The sequence below is a fragment of the Microcaecilia unicolor genome, chromosome 1 (genome assembly GCF_901765095.1).
Source record: "Microcaecilia unicolor chromosome 1, aMicUni1.1, whole genome shotgun sequence".
Taxonomy (NCBI): Eukaryota; Metazoa; Chordata; class Amphibia; order Gymnophiona; family Siphonopidae; genus Microcaecilia; species Microcaecilia unicolor.
In genome coordinates this window covers 173152338-173169171 of record NC_044031.1, presented here as the reverse complement: position 1 = coordinate 173169171, position 16834 = coordinate 173152338, and the positions used below count along the sequence as shown (strand labels likewise).

The following is a 16834-nucleotide window of genomic DNA, read 5'->3' as shown; positions in this document are numbered from 1 at the left end:
GCCTAATGCTTATGTTTGATCTGTTCTTACAGTACACTGCCTTGAGTGAATTCCTTCAAAAAGGTGGTAAATAAATCCTAATAAATAAATAAAAATAAATAAGACCATAAATAACCTTATACAATAAACAGCAGAATTAAAAAAAAAAAAAGACCCTGGCCTGTATAGGAAGCCAGTGGGTTTTTAGATAAAACAAAGATATACTGTCTGATTTTTTCAAAGAAAAAATTAAGTGTCACACTGCATTGTGAACAGTTTGGAGCTTTTTCTGTATATACTTTGAACCACCCAGATAAATAACATTACAATAATCTAAAAAACTAAGTATAAGAGATTGAACTAAAATCTGAAAATGGTCATGTTTCTTATGCGTTGAAGGAAAGTCGTATTTTGTATTGTTAATTCTATTAGTGATGAAGAGAATAGTGTAATAATTAACAATACTACATACAACTTTTTTTCCTCTATTAGAATATTGGGGGTATTTATTGATGCTCATTTAACACTGCAAACGCAGATTAATAATTTGACACAGAAAGTTTTTACATTATGCATAACGAAGTACTTTGAACAGGACCATTTTCACATTTTAGGTCTTGATTAAAAGCATTTCTTCTGTAATTAAATGGCCTTTCCTTCGTTGAGGCCTCGCTGAAACTCTACACTGTAGTATGTTATGTGACTGTGTAACCCCTGGCTAATCCCTCTTTATCTTGGACAGTGTTTCCTTCCTTCCAGCAGAAGAAACTCAACTGCTGCTTCCTAACTCCTCCGCCCCCACCATTGTTTCCACCACCACCTTTCCTCAGAGACCGCGGGAATTTTGTAAGTGTTTTATAGCGTTTTATTTTCCTTCATGAATTTCTAGCACTATAAACCCACCTCACTAGGAACCTTGATCCCAAATTCTTCCTGATTTGAGCTAAGGGACAAGGTTCAGGTGTTAAGTGGCTAATGCATCTTTATGATTTGAGTTGCCAACTGTCTCAGATTTGCTTGACAGTATGATCCGGTGTAGGGTTTAGCTTATCATGGGCACACACTTGTATTCTCAAGGACAAGCAAAACTACAAGTCTCTATGCAGTGGGCTAAACCCAGAACTGGATCTACCAGTCAGGGAAATCCAGAGGTAGTTATCAATTTAAGTTCAGTTTAGTTTGATATATTGCTAATCAAGGCAGACTATCTAAGCGGTTTACAAAGTCAGAACCACTGAAGGGGTAGCTCAAGCAAAGGTGGATGGGGTTAGAGCAAAAACACACCAAACACAAAGTGGAAGGGGAAAAAGGTTCTAAGAACCCCAGAAGTCCAATGTCTTCAAAACATAAAAGATTTTAATCTTCAAAGACAGTTGCAACAACAATTCAGACCCAAAACGGTCCACATTTTGGCAATAAGCCTTCCTCAGGGGTCTCAACAGTGCAGAAATGGTAGTTGTAGTGAGGAGAAAAACCTTAATATCCAAGAGAATGCTAAAGCTTCCAACAGCACAGCATGTGAGCCGGATCGTGTTGGGTCTGAATTGTTGTTGCAACTGTCTTTGAAGAATAAAACCTTTTATGTTTTGAAAACATTGGACTTCTGGAATTCTTGGAACCTTTTTCCCCTTCCACCTTGTGTTTGGTTTGTTTGACTGCTGTGGAAACAATTCCCTCCTTTGCTTGCTTTGTTAGAGCAAAAACCCCAACAAATGGAAAATAGATAGTGAAGTAAAATGGTTGCCCTATCTATAAGTATGGATGTACAAAAGATCTATTATGCTATTTGAGCACATGGCAGGTTTGAATTGGTGCTTCTGACTCACTTATCTGCCTCTGAGCCTCTCACATGTCCCTACCTCTTTGTAAGGGTGACTGGGTGAGGATTATGGCAGTCTGTGCCATCTACCCTCATGTCAGGGGAGTTTGTACTGGCCCATGCAGTGATTTGAAAGGAGAGATATGGGGATTTTGGACATTTGCAGTGTATTGGAGGAGTCATTGAAGGCTCATTATGTGCCCTTCATGAGGGGAGTGGCTGCATCCTTGGAGGTGCACTCAGGGCCAGCATTAGGGTGGGCAAACAGGGCAATTGCCCTGGGCTCCCATATTACAGGGGTCCCGAAACCTCCTTGAAGTTGAAAGAGGGATGGCCTACAAGCAAGCTTTGGGGCCTCCTCTCTAGCATCTGCCCTGGGCCCCATCATGTCTAGCACCAGCCCTGCATGCACTGAATGAAGGGAACCACTAGCAGCTTAAGGTTACCAATTGGATCCAGAAACACCTGAGAGGACTGATCCAATCCTGGGTTTGTCCCATTGCATGCAGGAATTTGCAAGCTTGCTTTTCTTATGGAATGCAATGGAGAAATCAGAACTACAATCACTGCATGCAGTGGAGTAAATCCAGAGCTAGATCCAGTTGGCAACTGTACAGGAGCTGTGAGAAGAGCAAACACAGTTTTATCTCTGCCACGCAGGCACAGAAGGATCATCAAAAGTTTGGAATGATCATAAGATGGGATCCCACTTCAAAATCATAAGACAGAATAGCATCCCATTTCAATGGCAGGAGAAAAGGCTCAGTTCTGGGCTCCCCAGTAAGTTAAGCTTTGGTCTACCCTAATACCTTCACTTTCTTGAGGCTTCATCATCAACCTGAGCTGATACTGATTGAAAGAATTCTAGAAATCCACAAGAAAGCCATAAATATAAGAACATACTAGGTTAAGTCAGAAAATGGTCCATCCAGTTTAGCACCCTGTCTCAAACAGTGGTCAGTCCAGGACATTAAAGTAACCATCAGATCCTAATGAGGAGATCTCTTCTATGCTGTTCAATCTATGAAGTAAGAGATGGTGATCCCCAAGTTTGCCTTGCTAATAACCATTGATAGACTTGTCCTCTCGAAGTTTGGCCAAACTATTTTTTAAATAATCTGTTCTTCAAGCCTACACTATATCCCCCAGAAACAAATTCTACTGCTTAATTGTACATCAACTGAAAAAAAAATACTTTTCAAATTTGTTTTAAATTTGCTACCAGTTGGATTCATGAAGTATCCTCAATTTCTTGTACTGTTTGAAAGAGTAAATAACCATTCCCTATTAACCTGTTCCATACCATTCATGTTTTCATAAATCTCTATTATTCCCCTGTTTTCACATCTCTTATTCAATCTGAAGAGGCTTAACCTGTTTAGCCTTTTTTCATATGGAAGCCATTCTATCCAGTTTATCATAGAAATATAGAAAAATGTAGACAGATATCCAGGCTGCCCATCTATTCCATCTACTCTCCCTATCACTCCCTTATAGATACTATATACTTGTCCTAAGCTCTCTTGAATTCATATACAGTTTTAATTTCCACCACTTCCACCGGGAGGCCATTCCACGTATTCACCACCCGTTCCATGAAGAAGTATTTCCTCAGGTTACTTCTGTCTGTCTCCTTTCACCTTCATCCTATGTCTCCTTGTTCCTGAGCTTCCTTTCAATAGAAAGAGACTCGACTCCTTGTGCATTTATGCCGCATAGGTATTTAAACATCTCTATTATATCTCCTCTCTCCCGCATTTCATTCAAAGAATACATATGAGATCTTTAAGTCTGTCCCTTCTTGCTCTCTTTTCTAGTATTGTGACATATGTTTTTAAGATGGGACAACCTAGAGTAAATGTGGAGGGGCATTTTCGAAAGGGATGTCCATGTTTTGATATGGAGCACTGCACCCACTAAAACTGTTCCAGGGACCTGCATAATGCTGTCATGGACCTGAGTATGACATCTGAGGCTGGCATAGAGGCTGGCAATCAATATTTTGAAATATATTTTTTGAGGGTGGGAGGGGGTTAGTGCCTACTGGGGGAGTAAGGGGAGGTCATCCCCGATTCTCTCCGGTGGTCATCTGGTCATTTCGGGCACCTTTTTGTGCCTTGGTCATAAGAAAAACACGACCAGGTAAAGTCATCCAAGTGTTCGTCAGGGATGACCTTGTTTCTTTCGATTATGGGTTGAGGATGTCCAAGTGTTAGGCATGCCCAAGTCCCGCCTTCGCTACACCTCCAACATGCCCCCTTGAATTTTGGCCATCCCTGTGACGGAAAGCAGTTGGGGACGTCCAAAATCGGCTTTCGATTATACCGATTTGGACGACCCCCAAGAGAAGGATGTCCATCTTGCGATTTATGTTGAAAGATGGGCATCCTTTTCTTTTGAAAATGAGCCTGATAATATTCAAGGTGTAGTTGCACCATAGAGTTACATTCTCTTTCTAAGTAATCCCTATTTGCTTTGTGATTGCCATGCACACTGAGTTGAAGATGTCAATGTATTGTCCACAATGATTCTAACCAAGGGTAATTTGCAGAAAAAAAGGTACCTGGTTGGTTTGGGGCAGGGAGAGAGGATGACAGGGTGGGAACACATTAACAGCAAACTTCTCTCCACCCCCTTTTCTATGATGCAGAGGTGGAACTCACCATGACTCATTCATTGCTTAGAAGACATTCCTTTTCTTCATCCAGGCAAACCACTGACCCCTCTATATTTTTCCACTGTGCCACATGGACTGCTGATATGGATCCCTCATCTTTCTCTTCAGCCCTTCCAGACTGCTGATGTCACTTCCTCTTTGTCATGGTCTGATTACTCACTGATGTTTCTTTGTGTTCCCTTGACCCACATAGTGAGGGAGACAAAGAAGTTCCATGTTGGCCACCAGGCTTGACTCTAAACAAAATCACCACTGACTGCAAAGTTCTTTCTCTGAGGGTAACTCCTTCAAACCCAATATTTTGTACATATAACTGGGATTATTTTTGCATATGTGGTTCACTTTGCACTTGTCCACATTCAATTTAATTTGCCATATAGATGCCCAGTTCCCCAGTTTTGAAACTGAGCACCACAGTTCAGCATCTAGATGCCGCACGCTGAGCACTAATTCTATAAAGGCATCTGGACACTTAAATCAGTATCAAAGCGTCTACATTTATGCATGCCCACTTACACCATGTCAATGGCAGGCATAAATGGGCACGCCTAAATGTCTCACCAATGCTCCTCTGCTGTGAATGCCCTCTTGCATTTATGCGCAAAATTAGCTGTGCACATCATTTTTAGAATAGCATTGAGTGCTCAGCTAGCACTTATGCACATAAGTATACACGTACCTGCATAAGTGGTACTATTCTATAAATTTACATATGCAAATGGTGTGTAAAATTAGGTGCCAAGTTCTAGAATGAGAGGGAATCTTCTTGTATTTTAACTACTGGGAATAATTTTACCATCTGCAAATGTGATCATTTGTTGATCCCTTTTCTAGATCATTGATGCATATATCTAATCTCTGTTTTCTATCCAAATTATTAGAAAAGATGGTTTTTGAACAACTCTCAGCCCATATTGAATAGTTATTAGTCCTTCATCCTAGACAGGCTGGTTTTCGCCCAGATGATAGAGCTATTCTTGGCTCTGGTGATATTGCCCTAGTTGTCTCCCTTGATCTATTGGCCACTTTTGACCTGGTTGACCACTCACTTCTGTTATCTCACTTTTCTCAGTTTGGGCTGTCAGGGACCAGTCCTATGTTGGTTCACTTCTTTCTTGCATGATCATGTCTTTACTGTTATCTTCCAGTCTGCTGACTTACCATTACATCCCATTACCTGTGGGGTTCCACAGGGTTCCTTCCTCTCTCCCAACCTTTTTAATATCTATCTCAGTCCCCTGACCACCCTCATTCACTCCCATATCGTTAAATCCTTCATTTATGGTGATATTTTGTTAATTTTCTACTATTTACCAATTCACATCAATCTTGCTCCTCTACAAGCCTGTTTCAGCTCTCTTGCCTCTTGGCTGAAAATGCGCAGACTTGTTCTTAACCCCAACAAAACAATAGCTTGTTGGGTGACTGGTCTCCTACCTCAACCATCTATTATCCCAGTTTTCTTTAATCTCCCAATTCCTACAATGACCTCCTTCCGTTAACTGGAAGTCAACCTAGATTCTAAACTATCTTTTCAACCTCACATTTGCCATGTGCTTAAATTTGGCTTTTTGCTTTGCATGAACTATGTCATCTATGTAGTTTTCTCAATTTTGATTCTTTCCACACTCTCATCCATGCCCTTCTAATATCTCAACAGGACTTTTGTAATTCAATATATGCAGGCATTTCTCCTAACCACTAAAATGTCTTCAAACACTCTAGAATTCTGCTATTAGACTTTTCTTCCATACTAGTAGATTCGACTGACTCACACCTCTGTTCATTTGTCTATATTGGTTACCAGTTCAGTACTGTATCCCTTTTAAAATCCTTTGTCTAACCCATAAGGCTTATGACATAAGACAAGTATCATATTTGGCTACTCTCACTGTTCTCTGTACCCCTTCCTGGGCTCTTAGAAAATTAGAATCCCACCACTTAGTCCTCCCTAATCCTAGACAAGCTTATTACAAATCAACCAAAACCTCTGATTTTTTATTTTTTGGCCCCAAAACTGTGGAGCAACCACCCCCCCAAACAACAGATTCAATTAGAGCAATCATTTCCAAACTTTAGAAATGCCCTCAACCCCCATTTTTTTAGCATGGCCTTCGGTGGTATAGCAATGCTGTCGGTGACTGAGGGCCCACATAGAGAGTCACACTTTTATTGTTCTCCCTGTTTGTATGTTTGGTTTTATCTTTCCTATTAATTCCTCTGGTGTTCTTTTCTAATAATGCATTTTAATTTTATCTTTGTAAACCACCTTGCTCTGTAAGTCCAGTTTTACAATAAACATAAACCTGTTTTACACAACACTGGGCCCAGTACAGATTTGTAAGGCACTTCATGACTCACCTCTCTCCACTGAAAAAACTAACCTTTTGTTTCCTATCCTTTAGCCAGTTTTCAGTCCTCAATAAGACACTATCACCTATCTCATGACTTTTACATTTCCTCAGCAGTCTCCCCTAAAGAGAAATATTAAGCATGTTCTAAAAATGAAGATACACTATATTAACTGAGTTCTTTTATCTATCACCTTATTCACACTATCAAAGAATTTCAATAGATTGGTAAGACAAGACTTCCTTTTGCTGGCTTTGTTGTGTTGGCTCTTCTCCAGTAAATCTCGGTCATTCATGTGCCCAGTAATTCTGTTCTTCTGAGTATCTTGCACCATTTTGCCCAGCACTGACATCAGGCTTACTGATTGTTAGTTGTATGGATCTCCCTGGAACCCTTTCTAAAAAGTGACATTACATTGGCCACCCACCAATCCTCAGGGATAATGGAAAGTTCTAATAATTTTATATAGTGACTAATGTAATAAGATATACTAAGCTTAGTTACCTTTTTGTGAGTTAAAATTTACATACAATTTAATGAAGCTTGTAATTCACAGAAAAGGTATATTAAAACAAGAGTAAAATGTGTGCACCTCAAGTGAAAGGATTAACTGTCTCTCTCAGTTAAGCCTTCAGGTTTTAAGGTCCTGAAGGCTTAACTGATGTTTCTTTTACTGGCACCTGATATTCTAAAGGACTTAGTCAACAGCAGGGGCTAATCACACAATCCCTTCCTCTAAATAATATTGGCATTTAAATGGATAAATTGTATCCATTCAAATCATAGAAAGGATAACTTCTGTTTAGGAAGAGGTTGGGTTAGAAACATTCCAGGGCATGACGAAAAATTATCCATCTAAATGACAATGTTCGGTCATTGTATGGATAACTTTTTCATCCAAGTTGGACCAGTCAAATAGCAAGTATAACTTTAAACAGTAAGTTGACTATTTATACATAGATTTATAGCGATCCTACTTGTACAGATAGGATCACTGACAATCCACATAACTTTAAACAGACATTTTTTCTGTTTCAAGTTGTGTGGTGGCTGTTGCTTTGAAAATGAGCTTGGGCCAGAGGTGGAGTAAAATTAAACTTACATTTCTGAGGTTAGTGTTAGGCTCTGGTAGTGTGCCATCTTGGTTCCGTAAATCCTAGACTCACCTGAGTCTGGAGAACCTTATTCCCATCTAACTTGAGCTTTCACCCAGTTCACAAATATTTTAATTTTGATCTTAGTATTACACAAAGGAGGACATTTGGGAAACTGTAATGCTGAACTGTTGATAGAAAGCTTAGCTTAGAATAATACTCATGCTGGTTTATTACTATAATTGTACTTTTGAAAAGCATTATAACGAGTTCTATGTGTTTATACTTGTACGTTTATTTATTTAAAAGACTTCTATTCTGCTTGAGAAATTAAAAGTGCAACAGAGTTTTGGGCAATCTGTAAAGTTTTCAGACTACATGATGAAAGGTCAGTATGCAATGAATTGCAGCACTCAAAATGTGGAAGAACAAAACTGCAAAATTGTATGAAAATTCTCAAAAAAACAGTAAATCCCACATTCTGCAAAGTAGATGCAGCTTAAAAAAACAGTGACTCATAAACTTACTCCATTGGGCAGAAGGCAACACTGTAGTGACCACTATGGAATCTTCATGTAGCATCCACAGATCTTTTCTGAGGAATGTTATTAATATGTTATATATATGTTGTTTTATCTTGAAGCTGGAAGACCTAGATTTAAAGCATCTGTATCTAGAGTTCAAGCCAACAACAATACATTTATGTGTAGCAGGTCCACCGGGTCCAGCCGGGCCTCCAGGTCCTCAGGTGAGTACATTTATCATTGCTATGCTATTGGCTATTCAAATTCCATTAGCCTTTTCTAAAGTCATCAGGTAGTTGAAAAGATGCGCAATCCATGTTTTGCTTTGCATAGGTTTAACTGTAGTTCTTATGTTGCATGTTTGAGTTATAATATTTGTGCATAAGTTAAAGAGAAATGTCCCCTGAAAGTGAGGGAAATCAGAGTTGAATTCCCAGTTCTGCCATTGAAATTCCTTGTAGATCTTGGCCAAATCTCTTCAATTGTCTTGGGTATCCATTTAGATTATAATATCTTTGGGGTAGTTATTTATTGTACCTGAATTACTAATAATTCTGTAAGCTATACTCCAAACTGTAATCTGTTCAGTGGACTTTATTTATTAAAACTGCTATTACATGAATACTTCTTAAGAGCATCCTTTCAACTGTAGTTTAGGACTAGAATTGAGCACAAGTTTGAAACCTATGAGCAATTGCACCACTCATAAACACTACAGCCAGTGGTGTGCTGGTAAATGTTTAACAACAGGCTCTCTCCCCGGTCTCCCTCTGCGCCCCCTGTCCCCCTCTGTGCCCCCCCGTCTCCCTCTGCGCCCCCCCCCCAAATTGCAGAGCTGGCTATAGCCAGGGCGAGAGCCTGGGGGGGGGTGGCAATGCATTACTCCAGAAAAAAAAATTAAATGATCCCAGGTTCCAATCTAATTCATGTTTAATGTGGGATAAAATGCCATAAATAAGTAAATAAATATAAACTTTTAATGTTGAGCACCTGATTCTCAAAGTGAACATATTCCAAACACTATAATGAAAATAAAATGATTTTTTTTCTACCTTTGTTGTCTGGTGACTATTTTTCTGATCATGCTGTCCCAGTAACTGATTCTGCTGCTATCTGTCCTCTTAACTCCGTTTCCAGGGCTTCCTTTCCATTTATTTCTTTCCTTTCCTCCTTTCTTCTTCATTTCTGGTCCTCAGCTTCTGCCTATTTTCTTCATCCATGTGCAGTTTTTCTCCTCTCTTCCTTTTCCCTCATCTCATCTCCTTCCTCACTCTTCCCTCCCCTCCATCCATGTCCAGCATTTCTTCTCTCTCCCCTCCTCTCCCCTGCCCTCCATCCACCCATGTCCAGCGACCCTTCTCTCCCCCTGCCCTGCACTTCCAATCAACTTTGAAAAAGAAGCGGGCCACTTCTTACGCATTTTGTATTTTTAATACTCACGTTTTAGTCGCAACTAAAAAAAAACACATGTATTAAGCGGTTGAACGCGCATATATTGTAATAATGTTATTATTAGCTGAAATTATATAAACCTGATGTTCTCCTGATCTTGCTTTATGCTCAGCAGCGATACAACTTGCCAGGGTTGGAGACACTTTTGACTGCAGATAAAATCAAGACCACTTGGTTCAACCAAGAACTATAACCTCTTATGTTGGGCAGCTTATTGGTAAAATAATTTCACTGCCCTTAGCAGAACATTATAGTGGGAAAAAAACACACTCAGGAAGATTTTTATGAATACTAGCATGTGGTGAAGCTTCCACGATCTTTAGTACTGCATGCGCTCTGCTGGTGTTTCTAGCATTTGTACCATGAGAGATGTTTGTATAGCAACTCACCTCCCGCCCGGCCGGTTCCAGGCACAGGGAGCGAGGCTGTGCCGGGCTCCGGCTCCTAAAGGCGCCCGATTCCACTAACGCCCTGGCATTCGCCGATCCCCACACACAACTCGACTAGCCCCCACACAGCTTACCTTCAATTTGTCCCGCGAGTTACATAATAAGTTTTTCTCCTTCTGTTCGATTTTCAGTCACTCACAGGATCATTTTCTGCAGAAGAAGCAGCAGCGACAGAAGTTCTACCTACAAGTGCAACAGCAGTAACTCTCTTCCACCTAGCCATCCAAGGTGGGGGGGGGGGGTGCGCAGGGAGATGGGTGGGGGTGGAGAGGAGCATACCTTCAAATCCACATCTTCGGGGGGGGGGGAGGGGAAGGGGTAAACAAAACAAAATGCGGAAAATGGGGAGGGGTGAGCACCTCGGTGGAGGGGCGATTGCAGGGTGCGGGTGCTGCCGGCCACCTCGGCGCTTCCCTGCATTGCCTTGTGATTCTCGGGACCGCAAGGAGAGCAGCGCAAGCTCCACCCTGCTGCAAACTTCTGACCAATGGAAGGCAGCCGTCACGTGCTCTCCTGCCTATTCGAAGGGGGCAGCCTCTCTCTTCCCCTCCTCTAAACGCAGACCCAGGGGAGAGTCAGTGCTGGTAGCGGGCAGGCAAGACTGCCTGCCCCAAAGAATTAGAAGTCAAATCGGTGACGTGATCGATCGGGAGGGAGGAGAGCCGGCTCACACTAGGGAACAACTGGCTCGCAAGTTGGTACAAAATTTAACAACTGGCTCTTGCGAGCCGGTGCGAGCTGGCTCCAGCACACCACTGACTACAGCCAAGACAATTTGGCCTACTGCTCTCAAGTTTCAAATTTTTGTGAACTCAAACCATTTTTATGTCTGCTACCATTTGTCCACCAGTACGGAAGCAATTTTCTGCATGCAAAACATAAGTGATACACTGAGCAAAAAGATTTCAAAAGTGGGCTTATAAATAACAGAGATAAAGGCTATAAACATTTGAAGGGGTAAATTTGGTGACCGGTTGGTGTCCTCGCATGTGAGGGGGACCAGTTGGTGTCCTGGCATGTGAGGGGGAAGAGCCAGCACTCCCACGACCAAATGGCTTGGATTTGGCCGGTTTTGAGATGGCCACCATTAGTTTCCATTATCGGCGAAAACCAATGTCGGCCATCTCTAATGGTAGCAATCTCTAAGGGGGGCCCAAATGTTGAGATTTGGCCGGCGCCGACCGTATTATCGAAACGAAAGATGGCCGCCCATCTTGTTTCGATAATATGGTTGGGTACGCCGCTTTACGGGGCCGTCATTAGAGATGGGCGCCCCTGTTCGATTATGCCCCTCTATGTTACTATGTTTATGGATCTATGACATGAAAAATCAGCCATTTTCAACATTTGCATTGAATCTGCTACTTTAGTCACTTTTTCCCTGAGATGGTCACAAATAATAATTCAGTGAAGCCTCATGCAATAATGCCAACCAAGCCCATTTCTAGGGGACAGAAGGAACTAAAAACAAAATTTAAACACTAGACAAAATAAGGAGAAAAGAATTATCCTATTAACCACCGAAATATTTCAGGCTTAAAGTAATCATTCAGCTTTTAATTTCCTCACAGCAATTGAAGTAACATATATTTATCAATAAGAACATTTTTCACCTAATAAGTTAACAGGCATTTGCAGGAACCTCAAAGAAAAAAAAGCTTCTCCCTACAGCAAGAACTGTAGACTTCAGGGCAAGAACACAACTGAGTAGTACAAGATACATTCAGAAAATTTTGAACCTTTTCTGCACAGAGCATAAGATCTTTCTTTTTAAAATAATTTTTTATAACCATCATCTTATCTTTTATCAAAAGTGACCAAGTGCATAGCCCTCATACAAATAACTCAGATGAGCTTTCCAGGAAGCTTGTTAAATCCAGGCTTCCAGCTGAAATCAATGTATCTGGCTCACCCTCAGTCTCATTTGCCAAATGAATTTTCTGAGGAATAAAACAACAATTTGACACAGCAATTGGCGTCCTGTATTAAAGAGTGCTTTGGTGTAATTAAAAGATTAAAGGCCAGATCTACTAAGCATTTTTCCCAGATACAAAGTGGGAAAGAAATCTTTAGTATATCTGTCACTGAGAATGATTGTAGTAACAGGACCCACGAACAGATGCACTAACTCCACGAAAAGATGCCCAAATCAAAACTATTTGGACGTCCCTTTCGATTATGTTCCTCCAGGTCTCTCTCAGCCAATCACAGTGCGTTTAGCTGACACCTGGCTGAGAGAGACCTGGAGGGGAATGATCGAAAGGGACATCCAAATAGTTTTGATTTGGATGTCCTCGCACGTCCCGATCCCCGATTCTCTCCGGCATGGTCATTTCGGGCATGTAAGATAAACACGTCCAAGAGAAGGACGCCCATCACAAAATCTGAAGAAAAAAACGTCAAAGTGCTCGTCAGGGACGTCCTTTTTTTTTTGAGTGAAGGACGTGTATGAAGCCGTCTTTGGCATGCGCAGTGCAGCCAGCATAACGCTTGGCTGCTCTGTGCATGCTCAGCTGGCCGACTGGCTTCCCCTCCTTAGGAAGGAAATCACGTGCAAATGAGCTAACAGGGAGCAGCTCATTTGCATGCGATTTCCTTCATGCATGCTTGTTTTTTACCGATTCTCTAAGGGATAGGTAGGGGAAGGCCTCTTTTCGTGGAGTTAGTGCATCTGTCCGTGGGGCCAGGTGTCAGCTAAACGCGCTGTGATTGGCTGAGAGAGACCTGGAGGAGCATAATTGAAAGGGACGTCCAAATAGTTTTGATTTGGGCATCCTCGCACGTCCCGATCCCCGAGTCTCTCCGGTGGTCGTCATTTTGGGCACGTAAGAAAAACACGTCCAAGAGAAGGGAAAAACGTCCAAGTGCTCGTCAGGGATGTCCTTGGACGTTTTTTTTTCTTCCGATTTTTGTGATGGGCGTCCTCCTCTGCATGGGTCCCGCTCACAGTATCCCCAACGAGAGGTGCAGACCTCCCGTTAGGTTTTCCACAGTGCATGTGGTCGGAAATCTGCCTTGCAGGCGCATTATAATACTAATTAGCTCATTATAATAACCTGTAGATCATTTGCATTCTGTTTTCGTTAGCTGCTACCGTGACAGGAAAATGGCTCGGAGAACCCTTTTGTGAATGTCTTGTTTTACTACTTGCTCACTAGACTGGCTAGAACTGGTTTAAAAACCTCGTTGCTGGCTCGTTAAGTTTAGTGCATCTGGCCCCCAGTACATTTAGTTCTTTACACATACATCTAAAAAATGATTAATAATTTGGACACATTAATGAGAAATTTTGTTTCTGTTTCTAGTACATCCTGGGGTAAGGGAGTGGGGGTGTCCTTAAAGTAAAATGCTGACCAGGCTGATGCCACATGACCGGATAATTATCTGGGTACTGGTTCTGAATATGGGTGGTACCCAGATAACTTCCGGAATCTCCTTGGCTCCGCCTCTGATCACTCTGTCACTACCTGGATAATGTCAGAGCTCCCAGAGAAGATTTTCAGCATTACTAGTGGGATGGCACTGAACAAAGGAGTATGGCCCTGGTGAGTGACAGTTATCCAGGTAGGAGTCACTAGGCCCTGTTTACTAAGCCACGTTAGAGGCGCATCAGCATTTTTAGCGTGCGCTAACTGTATAGACATCCATAATACGTATTCCTATGGGCGTTCACACGTTTAGCCTGCGCTAATTTTTAGCATTTGCTAAAAATGCTAGTGCACCTTAGTAAACAGGTCCCACTATTTGGTAAGTGTCGCTGAATACAGGGCCTGTAATAGCTTATAGGGTAAATATTCAGCTGGTGATGGTCAGCATCTTTTTTGGCCACCACTGGCGTTATGCTCAGATACTCAATGCTGGGTCATGCCCGAACCTCCCACAAAATCACCGGCTACGCCTTTAACTGTTAGTGCTGATAACCGATTAGTGCCGCTGAGTATCAGCAGGTAGCCCCGGTTAAATCACTTTGAATATCAACCCCTATATTTTTACTTTGTCCATTTTTTTTCAAAGAATTAAGGCCGCAGAGCTTCTAGATTAATTTATTTGTATTTTCTGTGGAGTAGTTTCCCTTCTAGAGGATGCAGAGCAAAGATGTGCTGTTTTGAACCGTTAAAGATCAAATGCTTACAGCTTTTGCACAGTGGAGCATGCTGTTCTTAGGGGCCATATCCTAAGAGCACCTGCTAATGGGCCCTGAAGTCAATAACGTATGTTAACAGCATTAGCACACGCTGTTAGCAGAAGAGCATCTTATTTTTCTGTGGTCTTATTGGAGTGCCTAGGTCAGTGTTCTTCAATGCAAGGCCCAGGGGCCAATGGTGACCTCTGGAGACCTCTGATCATCCTGTTTTTTCCTCACTACTCTCTGCCTCTCTTCTCAAGCTCATGACAGAAAGCAGGAAGTGGATGCGGGTGGGAGTGGGGGTGAGAAAGAGCTGCATGCTCGAAGGACATGACATTTCTTTTCTGAATAGAAGAAGGGAACGCATTTGGAAATGCCCACCTCCTTGAGGATACCCCCAATTAAAAGTTTGAAGTTGGCCTGGTAGGAATAGATGTAATTGACACACTGATCAGCAGTGTCACAGACCTGCATGGGAAGATATTTGGTGGTTGTCTTTCCCCTCATTTGGATCCAGAGTGGCCCTGACTCAAATATTAGTGAAGACTACTGGCTTAGGTCATCTTTGGAAACCTGCCTGCTCACACCCACCCATTCATGTGGGGAATGAGAACTTCATGACCCTAGCAGCCTCTCTTCATGAAGTCATACTCATCCCACCACAGCACCAGCCTTTGGTGCTAAGTGAAATTTTTTTTTTTCAAATAGATAGGGCTTCCCAAAGTCTGTTGGGCTTTTATAACTCACCCAATACTGACAAACAATCAATCAATATTTGTTATGGACTGGAAGATGAAATATTTGTATGCCTGGATTTGAAAAGATTATCTCTTTCAATTGCTTGCTTTCATTTTCTGCCTAGGGCCCACCAGGATTTCCAGGTATAATGGGACCAAAGGGTGAAAAAGTAAGTGCCATTTTCATCTCCTTTCTTTTTAGTGGAATGCGCATTTTTCCAGCAACATGGGACCTGCATTTTAGCTATTAATCCCCCAGTTTCCATGTTCACTGCACTTCTTTATGAACACCATCCCCCTCATTCTATTAACTTGTGCTTACATCTACAGTTAATTTGCATAACTTAATTGACAACTTAGCTAATTGGCACTAACGACCAATTATTGGTTATAACTGGTGTCAATTGGCCATATTTGCAGTTACACACATAACTGTGCTTAGTCGGTATTGTATAACCTCAGCATGCAAATTCTACACTATGTAACTGCAAGCGGGTGTGGATGGAGGAGGGCTGGGTGTGCCTAGAACTTACGTGCTAAAGGTTATAGAATACCGACAGTTATGTGAGCAACTGTAAGATTTACCTCAGTCGTTGACATGGTGTAACTGCGGACTTATGCTAGTAATTCTATAACAGCAATTACCTGTGTAATTACCGATATAGAATTCATGCTTAGCACCTGCAGAGAATTACCATCTGTGTATCCCCTGGTCTTGTATGCTGTAAATGCATCACCATGCTTTCTTAAATCACTGTTAATATGTATTAGATGTTACTACTAGTATAAAGAAAGGTGCTGATAGCTCCACAGAAGTCACAGGTGAGGTCGCAGTCCCTATTCCGTGGTGCCCTTACAAGCTCCATTCCAAGTGATTTGTTTCTTTTTTCAGCTGTCAGTTTCCTCTCTCTCCTTTGTACTTTCAGAACTAGGGCTGGGTCTGTTCCATGAGCCATCATCTTCCGCTACCCAACATTTTCCCCTATTTTTATACTCCTCCCCCCCCCCCCCCCCCCCCACACACAAGATATTTATTCTACTCATTATAGCAACCCCACCTTCAGCAATCATGGGCTGAAATGTCACCCTTGAGCAGGGACAATAGCTTACTCCCCCAGAAGCTGTGAACACTGCCCAGCCCCCACTAAACCCAGGGATTCAACTGGCAACCTTTTATATGGGAAAGGAAGGGAAATGGGACTTGATATACCAGCTTTCTGTGGTTTTTAGAACTACATTCAAAGCGGTTTGCATAATATATACAGGTACTTATTTGTACCTGGGCCAATGGAGGGTTAAGTGACTTGCCCAGAGTCACAAGGAGCTGCAGTGGGAATCAAACCCAGTTCCTCAGGATCAAAGTCTGCTGCACTAACCACTAGGTTGCTCCATCACTGCCACTGAGTCTTAGGACTGACTCCTTGTTCGTATTTATGACGAACCCCTTCAAAACTGCACACACTCTCTCAGGAGCTGGTTGAGAAAGCTACCGCAGGCAGGCATGTGTGATTATCAAAAGGTCTATGTGCAAATTTCAGGTGCATGACGCAAAAAGGGGTTTAATGCAGACGTTAGTCCACACGGTTGACATCAGTGCACAGCATATTAAAATGAATGGTACTGAG

General features: G+C 41.9%; 1 protein-coding gene across 1 annotated transcript in view; it reads left to right on the top strand.

The window, feature by feature from the left end:
* The window catches only part of COLQ (collagen like tail subunit of asymmetric acetylcholinesterase), a 180101-nt gene that overhangs the window by 54410 nt on the left and 108857 nt on the right, over nucleotides 1-16834 (top strand). Inside the window, exons 2-4 of the mRNA XM_030202541.1 lie at nucleotides 722-825; nucleotides 8565-8669; nucleotides 15335-15379. Coding sequence (XP_030058401.1) covers nucleotides 722-825; nucleotides 8565-8669; nucleotides 15335-15379 — 254 coding nt within the window. The remainder of the gene's footprint in view (nucleotides 1-721; nucleotides 826-8564; nucleotides 8670-15334; nucleotides 15380-16834) is intronic.